At 31.5% G+C, this 21,748-nt stretch overlaps 1 protein-coding gene across 1 annotated transcript in view; it reads left to right on the top strand.

The window, feature by feature from the left end:
• Positions 1–21,748, top strand: part of LOC107437224 (uncharacterized) — a 78,685-nt gene that overhangs the window by 22,102 nt on the left and 34,835 nt on the right. The window contains exons 6-22 of the mRNA XM_087149839.1: positions 2,394–2,509; positions 2,587–2,645; positions 2,753–2,805; positions 4,361–4,485; positions 8,162–8,303; positions 8,621–8,682; positions 9,263–9,375; positions 10,752–10,852; positions 10,982–11,020; positions 11,127–11,254; positions 12,918–12,988; positions 13,684–13,748; positions 15,082–15,229; positions 15,883–16,000; positions 17,086–17,186; positions 17,314–17,385; positions 18,385–18,491. Of these exons, the coding sequence (XP_087005965.1) occupies positions 2,394–2,509; positions 2,587–2,645; positions 2,753–2,805; positions 4,361–4,485; positions 8,162–8,303; positions 8,621–8,682; positions 9,263–9,375; positions 10,752–10,852; positions 10,982–11,020; positions 11,127–11,254; positions 12,918–12,988; positions 13,684–13,748; positions 15,082–15,229; positions 15,883–16,000; positions 17,086–17,186; positions 17,314–17,385; positions 18,385–18,491 (1,620 nt within the window). The remainder of the gene's footprint in view (positions 1–2,393; positions 2,510–2,586; positions 2,646–2,752; positions 2,806–4,360; positions 4,486–8,161; positions 8,304–8,620; positions 8,683–9,262; positions 9,376–10,751; positions 10,853–10,981; positions 11,021–11,126; positions 11,255–12,917; positions 12,989–13,683; positions 13,749–15,081; positions 15,230–15,882; positions 16,001–17,085; positions 17,187–17,313; positions 17,386–18,384; positions 18,492–21,748) is intronic.

Genomic DNA, 21,748 nt, shown 5'->3' with positions numbered 1-21,748 from the left:
TGATGAAAAATGTATAATCCAGACTGAATTGATACATTTAAAAAAAAAAATCGCAAAAATTTTTTGGGACTTAGAGAATTTTTCTTTTTTTAATCATAGTTTGAATAAGATGTAATTCTGGCCAGACATCTTTCTACGTTTTTTGAAAAACATCTTCCAGTGGTAACTAAGTATATGCTTTTATGCAAAATTCTTTCTTTTATAAATTTGGAGAAAAATATACTTGAGGGTGCCCCTTTGGCAAAATTAGCGACTTGTGTTTGGCGCTATTCCTGTTTGCGCGGAACACCGTGGTAACAGGAATGGCGGCCAAAAGATAATGATATTTCAATTGGAAAATTTCAACAAAACATCGGCCAAAACTTGCAATGAACCCAATGTAAGCAAAATTAATAGACCCAATATGAAGGATTTTGAATCGAAGCAAAAATTAATGGAGTAGGCGTAGAAAGGAAATGAAAAAAAAAAAAAAAAACAACAACTCTTCTTCATTAAGCTTGAATATTCTCAGATACAGGTACACAAAATTATCTAATAACAGTTAGATACTGTCTAAATTTATCATGAATAGAATCTGTGTACCTCCATCGCTTCATAAATTCGACGAAATACGAATCGAAAATGGCGTTTGTAATATCGGACTAGCGATGACATTTTTTTCTTAAATCCCTTTTTATGACTGCCCACATACCTTCGATCTTATTGACCAGATTCAAAAGTAACCTTACCAGCCGGTATCCAACGTATAACTAACGAACCTCTGAAATTACAACTGTTGAACATTTAAAAATAATGTTAAAATCTAAACCAATCAGAATAACGATTGGGTTTGAACATCGCCCAGCTTGGCGATAAACTGCGATAACTTGGCGAGAATTAAGGGGCACCGTCAAATATATATATATAAATACTACAACAATCACTAACGTAACTCTATTTTACTATTTTAGAATTAAATTTATTCGTTTCAGAATTTAAAATTTTTTTATGATAATTTTTATAATAAATTTTTTTAATAAGTTTTAAATTCAGAGCACAGAAAAGTTACCAAAATGTATATATTTCAAGCTGAATAATTCTTGATCTAATAATTGGAGTCCACGTACTAGATACAATATCATGGATTTGTAATATAATTATTATTAAGTGCAACCGATGATTTAAATTACGGATTTCGATACATTAATTTAGTTTCTCTTAATGAACATGATTTAAGCTAATTTGAATTTATGGTTATAGGCAGATTGAATTATACGATCCTTTGCAGACAGCCACCGTCATCAGCTATTTCCGAAAATGCTAAAAAATATTCCACACATATGGTTGTAGGCTGATTGAATAAAAGCTCTTTTGCCGACATTCACCGTCAACCGTTATTTCCAAAAAAACGTGAAAAAATATACGCATCTGGTTGTAGGCTGATTGAATAATAAGATCCTTTGCAGACAGCCACCACCATCCGTTATTTCCAAAAAAAAAAAAAAAAAAAAAAAAACGCTGAAAAATACTATACACATATGGCTGTAGGCCGATTGAACAATGAGGTCCTTTGCATCCATTTTTTTTCAAAAACGCTGAAAAATATTTAACAAATATGGTCGTAGGCTGATTGAAATACTGTTTCTTGCAGACAGCCATCGTCTTCCATTATTATGTTAATCAGAAAAGACATCATTCATTGCTCAACTTGTCTGATTTATATCAGGCAGTTTATATTAAGTTCCGAGTAGGGAAGTCTCAGTGTAAATAGCTTCGTTAAAGATTTATTGCAAGAAGACAAAGTGAAATCAGTTTAATTGTGTATGTATACATCTTCTTATTAGCCTATAGGAAATCTTGCTGATTGAAATAAACCTTAAAAATAGCAGGTTTTTAAATTCGGGAGGAAGTTTTTTACAGTTAAGCAATTGGGTATACTATAGCCTACGTCACAGGTTGTGTTATTCCTACTAAATTTAACCCATGAACGGCATTTTCTGCGAGCCTAACTTCAAGCCACAAATAAACAAACGAAGTTCTTGATCGTTTAAATAGCTGCTCGCCAAATTTTATTGCATTATAAAGAAAAGTAATTGATATTCGATTTTTGATTAATAATTGATTTATGTGGATAGTGGCATAGAATTTAGCATTGCGTCATGGTAAATGTTATTCCTACTAAGTGGAAGTAGTTGTGTTTTTTTTATATTATACCCAATTACCTGCATAACTTTTATTACATTTATGCTGATGACAGATGGAAATTTGCATCCTCATGTAAGAAAACTGATTCCTACCATGTAGTTTTCTGGAATGAATTTCCAACAAGAATGTGTCGACAACAATAGGAAATGATTCATGGTGTTATATTTTGATGCTATGCAGAGAGAAGTATATCATATATTTTCTTGCAGGTTCGTTGATAGTCTGAATTTCTATTATCAAATGGGAAACATAAGAGGTACTGTTTCTGTGAACGAGGATCCGGATTATGAGATGCATTTATTTGGTGAAAAAATGAAAATTTTAGGTAAAACATAAATGAATCTTTATCTCAATTTATTACTCACTTATCTACAAATTTTTTGACATGTTTTATTAATTTAGGTAAGAGTTCACACTTTTCTGGCTGCAAGTTTGAGAATTTAGTAGGATACGTACCAGAGGTAAGGCAATCATACTTATTAATGCAACAAAATGAGCGATATTGAGGCTTTATATTGAACTGAATTAATAATTAATGTTATTTCGAAGAACTACTTTTTATTTTTAGAGTGGATATGGATTTCATTTGCGAAAAGCGTCAAATCCGAAAATCTTCAAAGAGTAAGTTTTTAAAATTTCAAAATGTTATGAGTATTTTTATTTAATGCTAAAGGGACTTTTCTCCCCAACGGTGAAGGATTGCTTGCTAGCTCCTAACGGCAGTCCTTATATGCTTGCTACACAAGCTTTAAAAACAAAAAAACTCACCAAAAATGTGATTATAATTTGTTTGTTATGCCTACTGAAAAAAGATTTGATTTGTTGATTTGTCTGGCTAATTGTTAATGATTTGCGAAGATAAAACAAAGACTTATTCAGGAGATACATAAAACAAATTAAAAAAAAGTGTAAAACGTATAAGAAAAATAGTGAAAATGTACTTTTGAACTTTGGACAATTAAGAAATCGATACAATGAAAGTGAAATAAATTAAATATATCAAACTTTTCTTTTTATATTTTGTTTATATTTATGTTTTTTCAACGCATTAAATAATTAGCCACGTGGTACATTATCTTTTTCATTCACATAGTAAAAATAAAGTTTGGCATCATGGAAGTGCTGAAATATTTAACAGCAACCAAACTACCACATAAAGTAAATATACTTTTTTTAAAAATAATTTTTTAACCGTCTTTGAACAGCCGACCCAATTTTGGGTTTACGACTACTAATGTTCAACTCCGTAGCCTTGTAATTTTGAACCAATCCAGAAGACAAGGAAACTCTTGGATCATTACCCCCAGAGGTATTGATTTGTTATGGGAACATGGAGGACCTTGCGACTCAACAGATTTAACGTGCATCAGTCACCATTTTACTACACGGGGAGTCTTCGGCCCGTGGGGATCGAACCCACGAACTCTTGGACATGTGCCTAGTGCCCTACCAACCAGGCTATCCCGGCCGATTAAATATACTTATCGTTAATAGAAAAAAAACGTGTTAGGATCTTTTTAACTAAATACACTTATCATTAAAAGAAAAAAAACGCGTTAAGATCATTTTAATAAATTTGGAAAAAGCTTCGAAATGTATAGAAATCTTATGAAGCCTCTCCCAAAAATCTTTTGTTGGTACTTCGGTACCATTTAAAACAATGTTTGACGAAATATTCTATCCAGAAACATTCATCATCGTCAAGTTGGGAACTGTGACTATTCAAGATGGTGAATCTTAAGCGTAACAAAAATCCAAAAACGCAAGAAAAATCTCAAGAATTTTGTCAAAAAATGACTTTAATTCTTAAACAACATACAGTGGAAAAAATCTTTTGCGGGATTAATTGTTTGCTAGGTATAATCCATCTTATCTTCACGTTTAATTTTCTTTTAGTAAAAATAATTGTATATGCGCTATAAAATAAACATATCAAAAAGAAAAAAAAAAGGCAATTATATTTATGCGTTCAATTATTAAAAAAAGTTGGTGTTAAAAGTCTGGGTTCATTGTTTAGCTTTAATAAGAAGCATTTTTCACTAAGCCCCGTTGAATTTTAGGAGAGTAGGAGACAAATGAACATTTATATATTTCAAAATACTCCTATAGAAGTGTGGTTATAAGATTACATTAGTTAGAGGTTATGATTTTAATGAAGCGTATTTAATAATTTTAGTGTACCAGCAGGCTTTCTAATCAATCCTTTTGGAGATATGCTTATTGTCAAGGATATTGACATTGCAATAAAACCATACAGTCCAGTTACTTCGACACGCAGTTTTGAAGCAAAATTTACAGCAGGTAGGTTAAAAGTGTTGTTAAAAAAGTTTCTTTTAGTTCAGCCTGTAGCTCTGTGCAAGTTTATGCTATAATTTAAAATGTAAACTATAGTTCAAAACTCTATACAGTAATTTAATAACCATATATATTGTAATATATAGTAGTAACTATATATAGTATAGTCTATTAAGTATTATATAGTATTGTAATATATAGTAGTAATTATAAATAGTATAGTATATAAAGTAATATATCGTATTGTAGTGTAATAATAACTATACATAGTAAGTATATTTAGTAATATATAGTATAGTAATAACTATATAAGGTAAAGTTATGATAAATTATAGTTTAATATTAACTTTTAATTAATGACAAAATGAAAAATAAAAGCTAAATGAAAATTATTCATTTATTTTCAAAACTAGTTTGTTTAGAATACATACAAATAAATGTTTTCTTACAATAGAATCATTATTATTGCACAATTTATATGTTTGAACTAAATGACGCAATTCAAAAATAATTTGCAACAATCCTGATGAGACGTTTTATAACTGTTTTTGAACTTCCAAATCTCTTTTGAGTTTACAACCATCAATGTTCAACTCCGTAGCCTTGTAATTTTGAACCCACTCCAGGAGACAAGGGAAGTTCTAGATCACACATTGGGACTAACTAGATTTCATGGAGGACTTTCTGAAGGAACAAACCCATATTTACATTACATGGAGAGAAAAACCACGAAAAACTCCCTCGTTTAGCCCTATGGAAAATGGATTCTAACCCATGATCCATTTACCACTGAGGATATTTTACGGCAACATTGTGGTCGGCGCGAGCCAAGAGCTACCAGCCCACGCTGGCACTCGACTTTTGGTTAGTTAATGGGATGACGAGTTTCTATCCTTCGAGCCACAGCGACATTTGTACAAACCTTATATTTGAGGCGGTTAAGGCAATGAGATATCAATGTGAAATATCGGGGATATGTCCCTGGTGCCGACTTCACGCCCACTTAGCTTTAGATAGTTGGATACCAGTGTAACGGGATGTTAATGCAGCCAGTGCACAATGTGTTTACGCCACATAGCTACCATCATGTCGTTGATCTTGTAATTGTGAAGCCTAAAAGCTTTTCTTGGCTTATTGATCAACAATTGGCTGTTGCGGGAACACTATCTTTTTACGTATATATACATGATTTCTAAATCATTTTTCTCTTGATGCAATATTTAAAGTGAATTTTACATTTTTCACAACTTATGTGTTATAACTTCCTGAAATAGGTAAAAATGTAATTGAGCTTACCGAGACATTTTTTCTGTGCCTCCAAAAATTTATCGTCATAATCGCAATCGGTAAAATTTTTATAGCAAAACAAACCCCCATTTTTCAAATGTTTTTCTCCCATCTCAATCAGGGGTGGTATGGTTTGAATCACTCGATTTGAATCATGATTAAAATCGCCATTTAAATCATTCGATTCTTTGTAAAAAAAAAAAAAAACACTGATTTAAATCAAGTGCTATCTTTTTCTTAAAAAAAAGTCCTTAATTTAAATAAATTTTGATTTTTAAAAATAAATTATAAATTTAAGTCTAAAATATTGTTATACAATATTATACAGGGTGATTCTAAAAAGATAGGAAAAATTTCAGGAAGTGATAGTACACACCCAAGCAAACAATTTTTATCAAAGAATGCATGGTCGAAAACAAAACGCAAAACCGCTAGAGGGCGTCAAAGTTTATGTTCTTATATGAGGCAAAAACACACAAAGAACAATGAAGTTAAGTTATAAAAGTAAATTTAATGGCATGTGATTACAGTAAGTGTTCAAAACAGTTGCCGGCAGCGGCTATGCACGCAGTACAGCGGCGAAGAAAAGATAGGCGAACATTCTGAAACACACCAGGCATATCACGAACTTTCCCTGTAGCGGCCGAAAGCTTGGCGACAAGTAAAGCAGCGCAGTAACTCGCAACAGGAATGGAGCTTTCACGTTTGCATCAAACAGCTTTCCAAATGCTCCAGCACCTTTGCGTTTTGTTTTCGACAATGCATTCTTTGATAAAAATTGTTTGCTTGGGTGTGTACTATCACTTCCTAAAATTTTTCCCATCTTTTTAGAATCACCCTGTATATGTATCCACAGAACAACAAACTGCATTCTTAACAATTCCAAAATTATAGGAACGCTTTTTTTATCCATAAAAAGCATTCTTGAAGTCTTCGAATAGTTAAAAAATGTAAGTAATTAACTATTAAATAAATCTGAGGGAACTACCTCCAGCACCATAATACATTTCAGTTAATGATGTGATACATTAAGATCATGTGTCTTAAGTGTTATTTTTAAAGCAGTAAATTGCGTAATTGAAAATTGTGTAATGTTTAAATTGTGCAATGTGTAAAATGTAATTTATTATTAAATAGCACTGAGGAACTATTTTTTTGCCTTCTGCTGTCTGAGATTTCTGAATGGATATTAGATATTTTCACCTCTCTGATTTTAAATCTGCTACCAGTTTCTCTTAACAAGCTACAGTTTTCATGCATTTTAAAACTGCATTCCAAGCCAGAAAATTTGAAAAGTGAAGTCCCCGACTTTTATGCTACGTTAAGGAGTTACAGGACATAATACATTTCAGTTAATGATGCGATACATTAAAGTCATGTAGGTCTGATTTCTTAGGACAAGAGCCTTCTCTGGGCTTCAGCGGGAATAAGTTGACGTACCCTGACGCCAATAAAATACTGTTTCGTTAGCTCAGTGTGAGCAATCGTTCCAACGCAGAGCATGCGTTAATGACGTAAACAAATATTAATTTTGATTTTGCAGCTCGTTCCTATAACTTTATATGTGTTATTGTTGACCAGTGTTTTAGAGGGAAAAATGACCTTTCTATCTGTAACCACAGGTTGTTTTTCAGCACGGAATCTTTGTAAGATTTCGATCTTACATTATACAAATTAGGTCATTTTTTCATTTCAGAGATTAATTTCTCCTCGAAATCAAAATCTTGACCGCTTTCAATGCTCTGCAGGCTGTTGTCCTCCTTCTCTTCTATCGCTAACGTTACGCTGTAATCCAACTGCAGTTGATTCAGACGGCAGTTGTCGTTCATGCTGAGCGTTTGATGACGTATGCTGTCTAACTCACAAATTGACCAATCAGAGGTTAGCGCCTAAGAAACCAGGCATTTAGTGTTATTTTTAAAGCAGCTAACGAGTGTATATGAATGCATATAAACCTACACGTTCTTTTATAAACTTATATTCGCACGCAGGACGTCAGGTTACCGAAACAGGGGGCATACCCCTCTGCAGAGGATCGAAATTGGGGTGGCATGTCTTCGGATCATCCTCAGGGATGTTTCTCAGACCATCGAGAAAAGCCGATTGTGTAGCTCTAGTGCGATGTAAATGGACTACAACAACGAATTACAACAACAAATGTATACATTCCGTCAAAAAGGTAAACAAAACTAAAAACATCATCTTGAAAAAAAAAACTGCAGCTTTCCGAATAAAACTAATTTCAGATTTGAAATCCCCCACTCGAATTATACTAGATAAAGCACTTGTTTAAATGCAATAATTAAATCTGTTCCTTTGTGTAATTAATGCTTGTTTTCAGAAATAAGAAAGGTAGATTATTTCGAATATTTACTAACATTTTAACGTTTTATAGGAGAGTCTTGCAATTTAAATGGAAGTATGTCTCACGAGCCTATAGTTCTGTATAGTGGCCAGGGATGGAGTGGATTTTTAGAGCTTTATTTTCTCAAGTTCACTTTCCACAATAAAACAGGTTATGGATTGTTTCTATCGGGGTAAGTGGATTCCTTTTCAATTCAAAGATTTTACTTTTTTGGTAGTATTTGACAAAATCATTCAATATCAGTCTCAACTTTAAAAGATAACTTCTACGATAGTACATGCAAATTAACCTTTTTGCTACAAATTCATTTAAAAAATATTTTAAGTTCTGCCTTACAGAACTTATAAACGAACATTTCCATTGGTGCATGTGCCAATAGAACATAGTTGGAACATAATCGTATACAAACGAAAGACGTTTTCGAAAGAAAACTTTTTCCTGTTTAATCAGAACGTTGTATAAATGTTTTTGCTCCTCTTTTTTTTATAGGGAAGTGTACAACGAGCCATCGACACCTAAAATTCCTCTGCTCCATACGGTATGCCCTAAAGGTAAGTTATCGAATTGAAGTTCACAATGAAGTTTCTATTTTCACAATTTTATTAATTTTCAAGCCTAGATCATTTTATAAATCTTAATGAAAACTCTAATGTACTAAGCCTTGAAGTAATATCTTAAAGAATCTCCTATTACAGGGTTCAAAGGAGCCTGGAAAAAATTTAAAAGAGATTGTAATTTTAAAATAAAAAAAAATCTTTTTAATTATACTTGTTATTATCATTTCAGTTAAAGTTAATGCATCTAGGTGCATAGTCTACGCTCTTGAAAATAAAAACTGAGAAATTTTAAGCTTTTTCATAGATACCAACTGCTCCGTTTTTAACAGAATATTTTATAACGTAGTTCAGTATAAAAACTATAATTCTGATAATTTAGTTTTGAACACTACGAAACAACTGAGTTATTTTAATAATACATTACCCTTACGTGCCAATTTTACGCTTTTCGAAAAGGCGTTAACGACTATGACAATTTTTATTTTTTAAAACGTATCTCAAGTTCAAATTGAGCAAGCATGTTTTATATATTGAGTTTTTACTTATATGTGTAATTACTTTTTTTTGTATTTAGAAGTCCCTTTGACAGTCAAGTTCACCGACGAAATATCACAATTTGGAGACATTTCTGGGGGAAAAGGATCATCTTTGGGAAAACTGACAAAACTAAGTCGTAAAGATAAATCCGTAAGTTCCAAAAAGTCTTAAGTCTTTTCCATTCACAATTATGATATTTTGGAATGCCAAGAGCGACTAAAAATGTAATACGTGGGGATTAATAAACAGCTTCAATGTATTGAAAGAAGTTGAATTCATTAACTTTGAATTCATTAACGGTTGAATTCATTAACTTTTGCCAACATTTTTTTCCAGTTTACGGCAAAAAAGGTGAAAGCAAAGAATGCTTTCGTTTTAGAAATGAATATTACGAAATGGTAGTAGTTATGGTTGAATAAATAAACTGGATTAAATTGAAATTGAATTAAGGCAACAAAAGACTTAAAATTTTTTTTTATAAAAAGATCAAAGGACTGGTTTGAAATCTTCAATATAAGTTTATATTGTTAAAAAAAAACTTATGTTCAAGATCTCAAAGAAATAGTTTTAGAATTTAAAAAAAAAATTAAAATATTAAAAATTTGGAATTTATATTGTTTATTTATATTACTCCTCACGCCTGGAATTTTGTTAAAATGACAAAATTCTTTCAAAATATTATATATTAGCTTACATTTAAAAATTGTTGGGAGTACTCTTTCTATTTTTTACAATCAAAACAAGGAGCAGTAAAAAAGCAGGCAATAATCAGCATTTTCAGAAAAAAATATATAATATGAAATATAAGCATAGAGTTTCAAATTTGCAACTCAATAGAATGAAAATTAATTTTACTGGATATAAATTCGTCAAAAAGGAAATTTTGAGAAAAATGGCTTTTACATACAGTGGCATACATGCCAACTTACACGCTTTCAAAAAGGTGTTTTTCTAGTGGTAGGATAAAGCCAATTAAATTGAGATTGTAAAGTTGGCGTTTCGTAGTCAACAATTAAAGACCCTATCAGAAAGCTATGAAGACTATTAAATATATATTGAAATTATTCAAATGTAATGGTTGTCGAAATCTTTTTAAACCGTATTTATTTAATAAAGAATAAAATGTGATACTATAAATTTTACCACTACATTAAATATAAAAAGAAAAACTTCTGTCAAAACCAGAAACGTAGCCAAGCATGTAGTGGTGTGGGGAAAAAGTTCAAATCAAACAAAGAATTATATATAAAAACATGAACTTAGCTACCACTAGTAATTTTAGCCCTCATCACTCACGGGCAAAGTCGAACATTGATGTCGGCATATCGGGCGAATTTATACCCTAGTATACATTTTGGACAGAAGCGACTGTGATTATCAACATTCACCGGTGGAAGTCAACAATAATCAATTTTGGTCATACATTTATAATATGTCTATTGTTTTGATTACATTTTAAGTTTATAAACCTGTGTATATAATGTGTTTAACATGTAATATGAAAATGTGTTTATATCGTATTGTAGTTTGTTGTTCCTAAAGGAATCGTCGTTACAACATCTGCTTATGAAGAGTTTTTGACTCCTGACATACTGAATGCAGTGAAGAAATTAGAAAACGTTGCTTAGTGAGTAGTTCTTTGTTTATAGAGTTAAATTGATAAATACAATTAATTTCGTTACAATATTAGATTTTTCTTAAAGAATTATTTCGTGATTGTGAGTTAAATTCATTGAAATTTTTTGTCCAATTGTAGTGGAAACGTTAAGGGAGATCTAATGGAAGAGTGCGAAGTGTAAGTTGCAGGCTTCGTTGTTTTATATTTTGAAAAATTTCACTCCTTCAATTCAACGAAAAAGTGTATCTAAATTGATAATAATTAATGTTTGCAATCTTTGTAGTGTTTCCAGGAATATTTTAAACACAACAATGCAAAACAAAATAGCTCAGAGTATACAGGAAAACTTGAAATTAGTCTTTGGTGACGGATTTAAAAATTACAAGTTTGCTGTAAGATCTTCGGCAACAGGTATTTTAAGTATTTTATTGTGCCTTCTTCATTTTATTTATATTCTTAAATGGATATTACTATCAATTTATAATTGCATATTTTGTTTACGTACTGCCCCATTTTGAGGCTTGTGTGATAATTAGTGTGATAATAGATGAAAAATTTCATAGACATAGATATTATATATTTGCTGTCCGGAGCAAAATACATATTTGCTGTCCGGAGCAAGTTGGCTTGTCTGCAATACATTCTGACTGAAGCAACATAACTTTGGCTCTTTTTTATTTAAAGAATAGTGGATGCTAAACGTTAAAAACCAATTAGTTTCACATATCTAGTTTTTATAATTAGTGTTGCCAAACTGACAACGCTCCACCGAAAAGGGTTAAGTAATGGCAAAATGAAACAAATTCATCTTACCTAAAATGCTATTTTGCTTCCACTTTAAAAAATTTAGTGAGTCACGGCATTCGGATTGACATCTATGATATAAAATATTTGAGCTGATATGGCACAAGTAGTTAAGTTAATAAGCTACTGATATGAAGAACTGGTGGTGGATTGAAGTAGGCTTGAAATTAAGGTGGGAACAAGAATAAACTAGCTGTAACACTATTTCATTTCGAGTTGGTTTTTGTGAAGCGTAAAATAGCATAGTATTAGTTTAAATTATAGACTATTATCGTCATCAAATGTTTAGATGTCGATAATAGATCATAGAATATGATAAAATGCCAATAATAGAACAAAATAATCCTCATTCCCATCCATCTTGACGTTTTAACTTTAAATTAGTTCTTTCTAGTAACTATAGACAATTCACTACTAAAACAGTCCCAAACATTTGTTATGAGTGTTAAAAAATTCTTGGTAATCATGGATGTTGTAATTTTCTTAAAAACATGCAAAAATGAAATTATTTTCCTTCCAGTTCCTGTTCTTTTCCGCTTAGGTATATCAGGATTCCCACAGTCTTTGAAAAATTTAGTAGTGGTAGTAAATTTAGGTTAATGCCAGAATATATATATTTCTTATTTTAATATACCGCTTTATCGTTTATTGGTTTAGCAAGCTGGTATTTTCATGCATATATATTTTCTTTGGAAAACAATTTTTAGTGGTTGTTGCACAGAAATTAAAATATCGACATATGTTTTATTTTGTTTACCACTTTTTTAAAATTTTCAAGACATGCGAGAACCCTATATATTTACGCTTTCAGCCCTGTCTTGAAGTCCATTAAGTTTCATATAGATGGGTATCAGTTTGCCTGTAAAATTAAAATAAATAATGTTGTTGGGAACTACGCATTTTGAAAAACACTTCATTGACTTAATCTCAAATAAACCTCGCAGTTTACAACACGACAATTCATCGGCACCACGGCATGCGAGCAACCCAAATAGGTTGCAGGCGTGGGGACGATGAATTGGACTATAAAAATTCAAATTGAGTCCCTAGATAACATATAAACATTTTCTGAAAATTAACAAGCTTGGTGGGTGACTACTCGTAAGTTTTCTAATTAAGAACATCCCCACGAAGTTATATTATAACCCTTTAAGCATTCAAATAGCAACATTTACAAAACTATTTACAGTTTTTTCTTTAAAATTTTGTGATATTTTTAAAGGAATCTATTTTAGCATTATTCGATCTATGATAATAATTTCGTTTTCAGGGGAGGACACCGATGTCATGTCAGCAGCTGGTCAAATGGACACATATTTAGGAGTACAAGGCTTACAAGAGGTAATGTAAAACAAATTTTTATTACTATCAATAAAGTGAAGTAGCTGTATATTAAGTAAAACTATTTAAGTAAAACTATATTAAAGTATATATGAAACTATATATAAAGTATAAATAAAGTATATAGTATATATAAAACTATAATAATGGTATACTATTGTTAAAACTATATTAAAACAAAACTACTTTAAAAGGAAACCAAGATTCGTTATTGTTATTTAGAAAAGAGCGTTATTGTTCGTTTTTTTCAAAAGAATTTTGCCAGTAGTAGTGTAAAGCAGAGTAAATACATTAAAATAAGCGAAATTTAAAAAAAAAAAACTTATTGGCCGCACTCTCCGCATTTAATGCAGAAAACTTTTGCAGTAGTTTTTCCAAAAATATAATGCAAGTGTTACTGGTTAAAATTTATAGAACCGGTAGGCAAAATTTTAAAAAAAGCGTGTGCAAACTTGCTACTATAGCTGCAACTTCAATTTGAAATATCATTTCGTCGAACAATTGTGCTACTGAATATATATCTTCTCAATTATTCATATGTATGGTAATAGCGAAAGAGTTATTGTTTCGAAATAAGACAGTATTGTGCTATCTGTCCTTGCAAATGTATGCTGATCAATAAATAATTAAACGTTTGAATTTTGATGAATGTAAATTAATTTATCTAAATATCTATATAATGCTTCTATGTGCAGATATTTCATGCTCTCAAGAAATGCTGGGCTTCACAGTTTGGGCACATAGCCATTGAATATAAGAAGTAAGAAATGAATGTCATATAATTATAAACAAAGTTTGCAGTGAGCAAAGTAAAAACAGAACACCCGAATAATTTTTTCATCTAATGATCGGATTTTAATGCGCTAAAATATATTCTATGTAAAATGAATAATCCCAAGAAACTGAAACGAAAAGATATACTCTTCAAAAGTAAAATAGGTTGAAAAATTCAAGCGTGTTTCGAGATCTCAAAAATAGGCACACATTTTCAAGACTCGCCAGTCCTAAATATGAAAAAAAGTAGATAAATAGAAAACGCAAAGTTTCCAATGAAAAATATATTGTCGCACATCGTGGGAAAAATGGGTATGAATTTAATTTCAATTATAAATTTTTTTTCGAACCCTTGTAACAGCAATATACTAATGAAATAAGAGTGTTTAATCAAAACACGAAATTCAGATAGGTCTTTTGCTCTAAAAATTTCTCTGCCAATTATTTCGTGTCAAAACTTCTAGACTGAAACTTCGATATATGGTGAATCTGTGGTCAAAATGTCACAAATGTTTGATGGGTATCTTTCTTAAGTCATTACTGTTCAACATATGTATTGATTTGTTAATAACAATTTGACGCACAATTTTTATTAAACGTATGTTTAATTTTTTTTCATTATTTTGCATTAATCTTGGTTAAAATAGGCAAAAAATATTGTATTTAGCATTTTAATAATTATGGGTTACGAAATACAGTGTGAAACTCCTGTGTCTTTTCTTGCGTTAAAGGTAAAATCCTTCTACTCACTTTCAAGTCAAAATTTTTCACAGTTGCAATTACTATCCATTATTGATAAATGCTTGAATATGAAAGAAAAAAAATTCAAACCACGATTTTCAGATTTTATATTTTAATTCAAGTATAATTCTGCTAATCTAAAAGATTTCTTAAGAGTTATTTGACAGTTTTTTAGTATTAAAAAATATTAAAAAGTATTTTTGCAGGTAATCAGAGCTTTAGAAAAAATATATAAAGGGCACCGGTGTTCCATTTGTGATAAAAGGTTAATGACATCATTTGTTGGTTGGTCTCTGGGAAGATGACTCTAATTTGTTTTAAAAAAAGTTTATTTATTAAAATAACGCAAATCTTTGTTATTTATCTTAAAATATCATTTGCTTTTAATTATTAAGGTCTCTAAGTTCATTCGCCCAAATTATTATAATTGCATGTTTAGTAAGCAAAATTCCGATTATTAAGTCAAAAGAAAATTATTTGATTCATTTTTATTTTGCTCACTGTTCCCTCTTAACTTTCTTTGTACTTTTAGAAATGATATTTGTTTAAATTTAAATATTTCGTATTATTCTTTGCAGGCAGAATGGGCAGATTTTGAATTCACCAATGGCTGTTGTTATACAAGAGATGGTTGCTTGTGAAGTAGCTGGAGTCATTTTTACTTGTGATCCTGTAAACAATAACCCGGATGTTATTACAATAACAGCTAATTATGGTTTAGGGGAGGTAACTCATAATTTGCTCTGCATCATAATTTTAGAGATTATTTTATGCATTTCAGGGTAATAAGCTCCCCAGAAAAAAGTAAAGAGTAATATTAAAGTTGCTTAATAATTTGAATTTCACTAGAATTTTTATGTAAATAATCTTCAAAATTAGTTTTGAAGTTAGAAATTTAAGCTATTTCAGGCTATTTAAGTTATTTCAAGCTAAGCTGGTGATTGCTAACTTAACACGTTCACGCCGGGTGTTGCGCCTAAAAGCGGGACGGAAAAGAGAAAATAATGGTAGAAGAACTATTTCAATATTAGATAATATTCAGGAGGAGTTAATCTACTTTCAACAATAACAATTCACTGTAAGGAAATTAATCACGGCGAAGACGCAGTTCAATATAAAAATTGCAGCCGTTAAAAACAGTTGGTGGTTATGGATTTTTATTATTCCCGGAAAAAAACTAAAAAATGAAATTTATTTGTTACTAGTTTTTACTCCGGTGCGCCGCCCGATGAGACAATCTAGTGTGACCCACCGGTGGGTCTCCCCGGCGTGAACGTGTTAAAGTTAAATTTCTAACTTTAGCTAAATAATTTATACCAGCATTTAGATGTCTCCATCAATATTTTTGAATAATTTTCCTTTTAAAAATTGTTTTTCAGACTGTTGTTTCTGGATCAGTTGAGCCGGATACAATTATGCTTGAACGATCAAATAATGATGAATTAAAAGTGAAATCTATAACAGTTGGCTCTAAGCACCAAAGAATTGTCTTAAAAGGTAAGATTCGTTCCTTGAAATTTGAGGAAAACTTTGCACAATTTTTCGAAAAATATTATTTTTCAGACTGCTGACTTTTGCAACGGAAAAAAGATGTTATAATTTAAATCTCAATGTTATAAATCACTTTATGGATCAATTGGACTAGAAACCACTATGCCAAATCAAAAGACGAATAAATGGGAATTATAACTAATAACTTAAATGTTATAACTAATAATTATAACTGAAACGTTTTTAAAGAAAATTTTGATGTTTTTTTTAATAAAATGTTTCATAATTTTTTTAGAAGAATAGAAAAATGCATGATAATAAAGTTTTATAAAACTTGACCAATTTCACAAAAAAATTAAAAATTTAGATTGCTAATATATTTGAATTTAAACTTTTCTGTAATTGTACACTACATCCAAGGATAAGCCATCAACGCACTTTTCTCTTTGGTAGTCTCGATTTTCTTAAATTTTTTTGTTTTATGAAATTGACGAAATGGGTTATCCATACAGATGGACTTAATTTATTTTATTTTACTTACATAGAATATTAATTTTATATTTAGTTATATATTATGTAATATTGTTATTGCCTAATTTATTATTGATATATTATATTACATTGGTAACATACCGGGGGTAAGGACTAAAATATAGAAACACCTCTATAACATGTGAACAATCTTTCCTTAAGGAGCTAATGTTTTGGAAGATTTTTCATGGCAAAATTGTTCGCATAGTTAGAAAGATGATGCTTGAAGCTTTTCGAAATGGCGTCTTTTTCTAACCATGCGAACTTCGGAAGGACCAAAATGAAGAGAAATTTAATAGCGTCTTTCCAGTTTTAATATGAGTTAATTTAATTTCAGTCCATAGGATTGCAATATTTATATTATAATGCTTTTTTAAATGATAGCGGTACTGAAAAAAGAAGAAAATCTTTTAAGTTTTGGTGTAAGTTTAGGCAAAATATACAAAGATTGAGAAAATCGTAAAAACTATATTTTTCACTAACTGCAAAGCAATAAAGAGTCATGGAATATACAACAAGCCTATGAGGCAGAAGTTGATCGCTGATTGTTTTTATTTTAGAATCTGGTGGAACAGAAGTTGAAGATTTACCAGATGATTCCAAAACTTCAGCTTGCATAAACGAAGAAACATCGATCAATCTTGGGAAGTTGGCAATAAGAGTATGTAATCTGTTTCAATTTTTTTAAAATATTAGGTATGTAATTTTTTACCTTTTCACATAAACTGGTATTCTGCCCAACAATTAGCAAAATGTTCTTAACAATCGCAAATTTGTATTAATTTCAGGTTGAGAAGTTTTACCGATCATCAAGAGATATAGAATGGGGTTTAATAAACAATAAAATTTACCTTCTGCAGGTAAGAATTTACATTTTGTATTTAGAATGACTGGTAACTATTTTATGAATTTCAAATATCAACTTAAATTTAATTAATTGTGGAAGCATTAATCAAAAGAAGTGAAATTGTTTGAGAAAATTTTAATAAACAATATAGACTATGTTACACGTTTTTTTAAAAATATTTTTCGAGCAGCCGAATCATTATTGAGTTGTCAACTACCAATGTTCAACTCCGTAGCCTTGTAATTTTGAAACCAATCCAAAAGGCAATAGAATTCCTATATAAAGTATTGGCAGAAATTCGCCCTCGAAGTACTTTTCTGATGCGTTACGTGGAAAAGAAAACCGCAAAAGCTTCCCACTGCTAGCCTGTCGCCAAGGGGCCTCTAACACACAATCCGTCAACCACTATTTTTTTAAACTATAAATACCATTTTTCCGTAAAGAATTATCTGGGCTTTAGAACAGACAAGTAATTTAAATAGCTTAAAAGTTTTTACAAATTTTTTAAAAATCACCATTCAGGGACGTTTTACAACTCAGTTGAAAATATTCAAAATCAATGCTTTATTCTAAGTTTTTGCAAATTTTTATGAGCACCGATAATGCACTATTTGAGTAAATTTTTAAATATTTAAAAATCAGATAGCAAATGCTTTTCATTTTCTGGAGACTTTGGCTTTTCTATATATTGACGTTTTGCGCCATTTTCAGAACAAATATTGAGGGCGCTGGCTATAGATAGGCTAAAATTAACTTTACAGTTATGAGTAACTGTTGCAAACTCTCAGAAGTTATGAAATAATGCTTTATTTACAAAATTGCATCATTTCATGTTGCTACAGAGCCTTTCGAAAAAAGAATTTTAAACTATGCAATAGTAGTAGCAATTTTCCGGCTAGAATCTGCAAAATGCTTTAATTTATAAATAAAGATGTAAAATAATTCATTTGAGCAAATACTTTGTACTGCTTAATAACTGCTTTATGAATCAAAAGTTATTATTATTATTTAGAGCCGACCTGTCACGAGTGGAGCATCACTTACTGAATTTGAGTTGAAACATGAATTTGACTGTATTTTGAGAAGTGAAAGAGATTACTTCACTGTAGCAAATATAGGGTAAGAATATGTTACAGTATATTTATTTGTATGCAAAAGTGTAGCAGAAGTATGAGGACGTTCCAGATCAGCGGCTCCTAATTTTTTATCGGCTACGGAACTCTAAATAATCAAACTTCTCTCAGCGGAGTTTAAGGTAATTGTGAATGTTATAACTTAAAAAAGATTATGTTTAAAATATTTAATTCGAAGAGTGTAAAGATTTTTCATCGTGGAATCATTAATGCATTAGACGCCCGGTGGCTGAGTGGTAGCGCTCGGAGCTTTAGTGCCGCAGGCTCTTGGTTCGATCCTAGAGCCGGGCAAGGTTGACTCAGACTTTCATCCCTTCAGTGGGTCGATAAAATGAGTACCAAGCATGCTTGGGAACTTAACACTGGGGGTTATGCGCTCGGCTCATAAATTATTCATCTGACTTTCAATGTACATACTTACTGTTATATTTGTACATTTTTATGTTCTTTTTGATTGTACATTAACTGAGTTGAAAAAAATCTTTTCCTAGAATTTGATACCTACTGTCGACTGTGATTCTATGCTGAATCACAAACATCTCATATTTAACCATATGCAATTGTTTCTTTTTATTTGACTTTGTACCCCTACTGAAAATGCAACATCAATATCGCTTCTGATAGATATTGTTTATATTCATTGTAATATTTGTTTGTATTTAGTTCATTTCTAAGTGACGCTGTTTTCTGGATTTCATATTTAATGTTCTCGCTATTTTTCAGAACTCCAATTTTATACTTTTTGAATATATTCGAGTACTTCGAGCTTTTGTGATTGAACTTTTGCGAGCACTTCGAGCTTTCGATATATCCCCGGATGCCCCCTTGCGGGTCGAGTCCGAGTTAAGCTAGTTATTAGCAGTGCTAAACCTTAAATTAGGTCAGCTGTTCAATGAAGGTTATAAAATAAAGTAAAAAAACGTATTCATTCCATTTTAACACTTATCCGCAAAGCAAATTTTTTCCGACAATATATTAGCTACTGTAAAATTAGTGAAGATAAGTTCACTGGTGTTCAAGGTTGGAAGAATTTTTATATTTGGTTTATTATTCGATAAATTTTAATAAAAGTTTGTTTGAACATTGGTTGAAATTATATATATATATATACACTTTAGTTATTATTTTTTTATTTGTCACGTTATCTTAAGTAATAATATAAGTAGTGTTAAAAATTAGTTATACGTAGTTTCCACTCTAATGCTCATTATCGGAGCGTGCCAAAATGGTGACTGTCGGGCACAAAGGGCTTTTGCCATGATACGGCAAAAAGCTTAACTACTAATACAAAAATAATAACCATTCAACAGTAATAAAACATACACATGATCACGCGTAACACTGATCAGAGTTGTATTGCCAAGAGTTATTACAGAGTTGTATAAAAATTGGTTTAATTAGGAGGTAAAACCTCCTTGTGCAAGCCTCACAATATGAAGCAATTTTGGAAACAAGGCAGGTTTTGAGATCCAGTTACATTTTTCTCCCTCATTCAGTATCCCCCCCCCCGAAAGTGACACAGACTTCAGTTGGGTTCAGGCCTGGAGATATGACTAGTCAATCCATCCTGCAAATATATTCATTTTCCAGAAAATGGTCTGTCAGAAGAGTTCTGAGTGGTATGACATTATTATCTATTAAAATGAAACAAGGATCCATTGCATCCCTAAAAAGGCTAACTTAGGGTTCCAAGATCTCATCCGTATAACCGACATCAGTCACACAGTACCTCTTTCTGAGTCATGGAGGGGTGAGCGGGAATCAAGCTGCCCTGACCAACAAACCTCAGCTGCTATAATGGTCCATTTCTCGAACATTAAAGAGCAGGAAGTGGATCCCTGATACTCTCCATATTCATTCTCCTCATTCGGAAGTACGTCGAGAGCCAGTGGTCAGGCTGAAACGGGATTCATCAGTGATAAGAACATTCATCCACTGATCCATGCTCTAATCTCTATGTTCTCTGAACCATCTTTCACGGACTCTTCCGCTGGAAGAAATCAGCGGACCTCAAACAGCCCTTTTTAATGAAGCCTTCTGGAAAGAGTATCCCTTGAAACTCGGCTTCTGTTGGCTGCATAAAGGTCATGAGAGAACAAAGAAACTTCAGCATACCTGTTGTTACGCTTGGGTGTAATCGATTTTGGTTGACCGTTATGGTTTTTGGCTGTCCTTGGTCAGGCAGGATTGACAGATCCGGAATCCTGAAATTGTTTTCATAAATTTCATCGATGGTCGATGCTTTATTAAATCCTCTATAAATCTGGATTTGATAATGGCATGCTTCAAGTTTTACCACAATTAACCACACCTCATTCCATCATCTTATCTTTGATGGTTACTCATTTTTGTTGTTTAAAATTAAATTTAAAGAATATGTACAGATTACTGCAGAAAAGGAAACATTTAGAAATTCGCGATGATGTTCGAGTGAACCAAATGCAGATTTTGTCTTGTGCTTCCAAAATCTATTCCTCTACTACCTCCGCCCACACACACTTATACGTTTACGTATTCAAGACACAAGATTTACATCTTTGTTTCGAAGCAATAGTTTTACATGTAGCTCAGTTGTTTTTTTTAAAAAAATGCAACGAAATATGCATATTCGCTTAATTTCGAACACCAGTGTATAGCTCGGTCACCAGGAGTTGGCACTTGGCCCCGCCTACATCACGTGGTATGCGACGATTCTATTTCGCTATTTTTGGGAGAAGGTTGTGAGCAATCCTGAACAATGTTGCTATTTGGCGATCGTTTGGCAAAAATATTTATTTCGCAAAAATATTTAATATTAAAATATTTATTTCGAAAAATATTATTTGGCAAAAATATTTATTTCAACTTAATGTGCATTTTTTAACAATAAATATTTCATAAATTTGATGGTATTTTGCCCCATTTATGATATTTCTTTCTTTTGAGTGAATAGTTTGGCCTTTATGAGGCATTTTGCTGGGAGAGCAGCAGTTTTTAAATTTAAACTATATTTAATTAGCTAGAGTAACAAAAGGTATAATAGCAGATGATAAAGCGAAGTATGTGACTGAAAAAGAATTCACTGTTTGTGTTTGGCGCAAATTAAGGGTTGTCTCAATTTCAAGCACGGAGATGTTTCTCTTCTGACTCCCGCGCTGAAATCAACTCTGCGTCTGAGGAGATGGAGCCAAATGTCAACTCTTGGTGAACGAAATATACTTCAACACTATACCTGAACAGTGGTTGCTGAAACATGGCAAACCT

Source organism: Parasteatoda tepidariorum, chromosome 8 (genome assembly GCF_982258835.1).
Source record: "Parasteatoda tepidariorum strain Cologne lab strain chromosome 8, Ptep-v5.0, whole genome shotgun sequence".
NCBI lineage: Eukaryota > Metazoa > Arthropoda > Arachnida > Araneae > Theridiidae > Parasteatoda > Parasteatoda tepidariorum.
The sequence above is the reverse complement of the archived record's forward strand: the minus strand, read 5'-3'. Positions and strand labels throughout refer to the sequence as shown.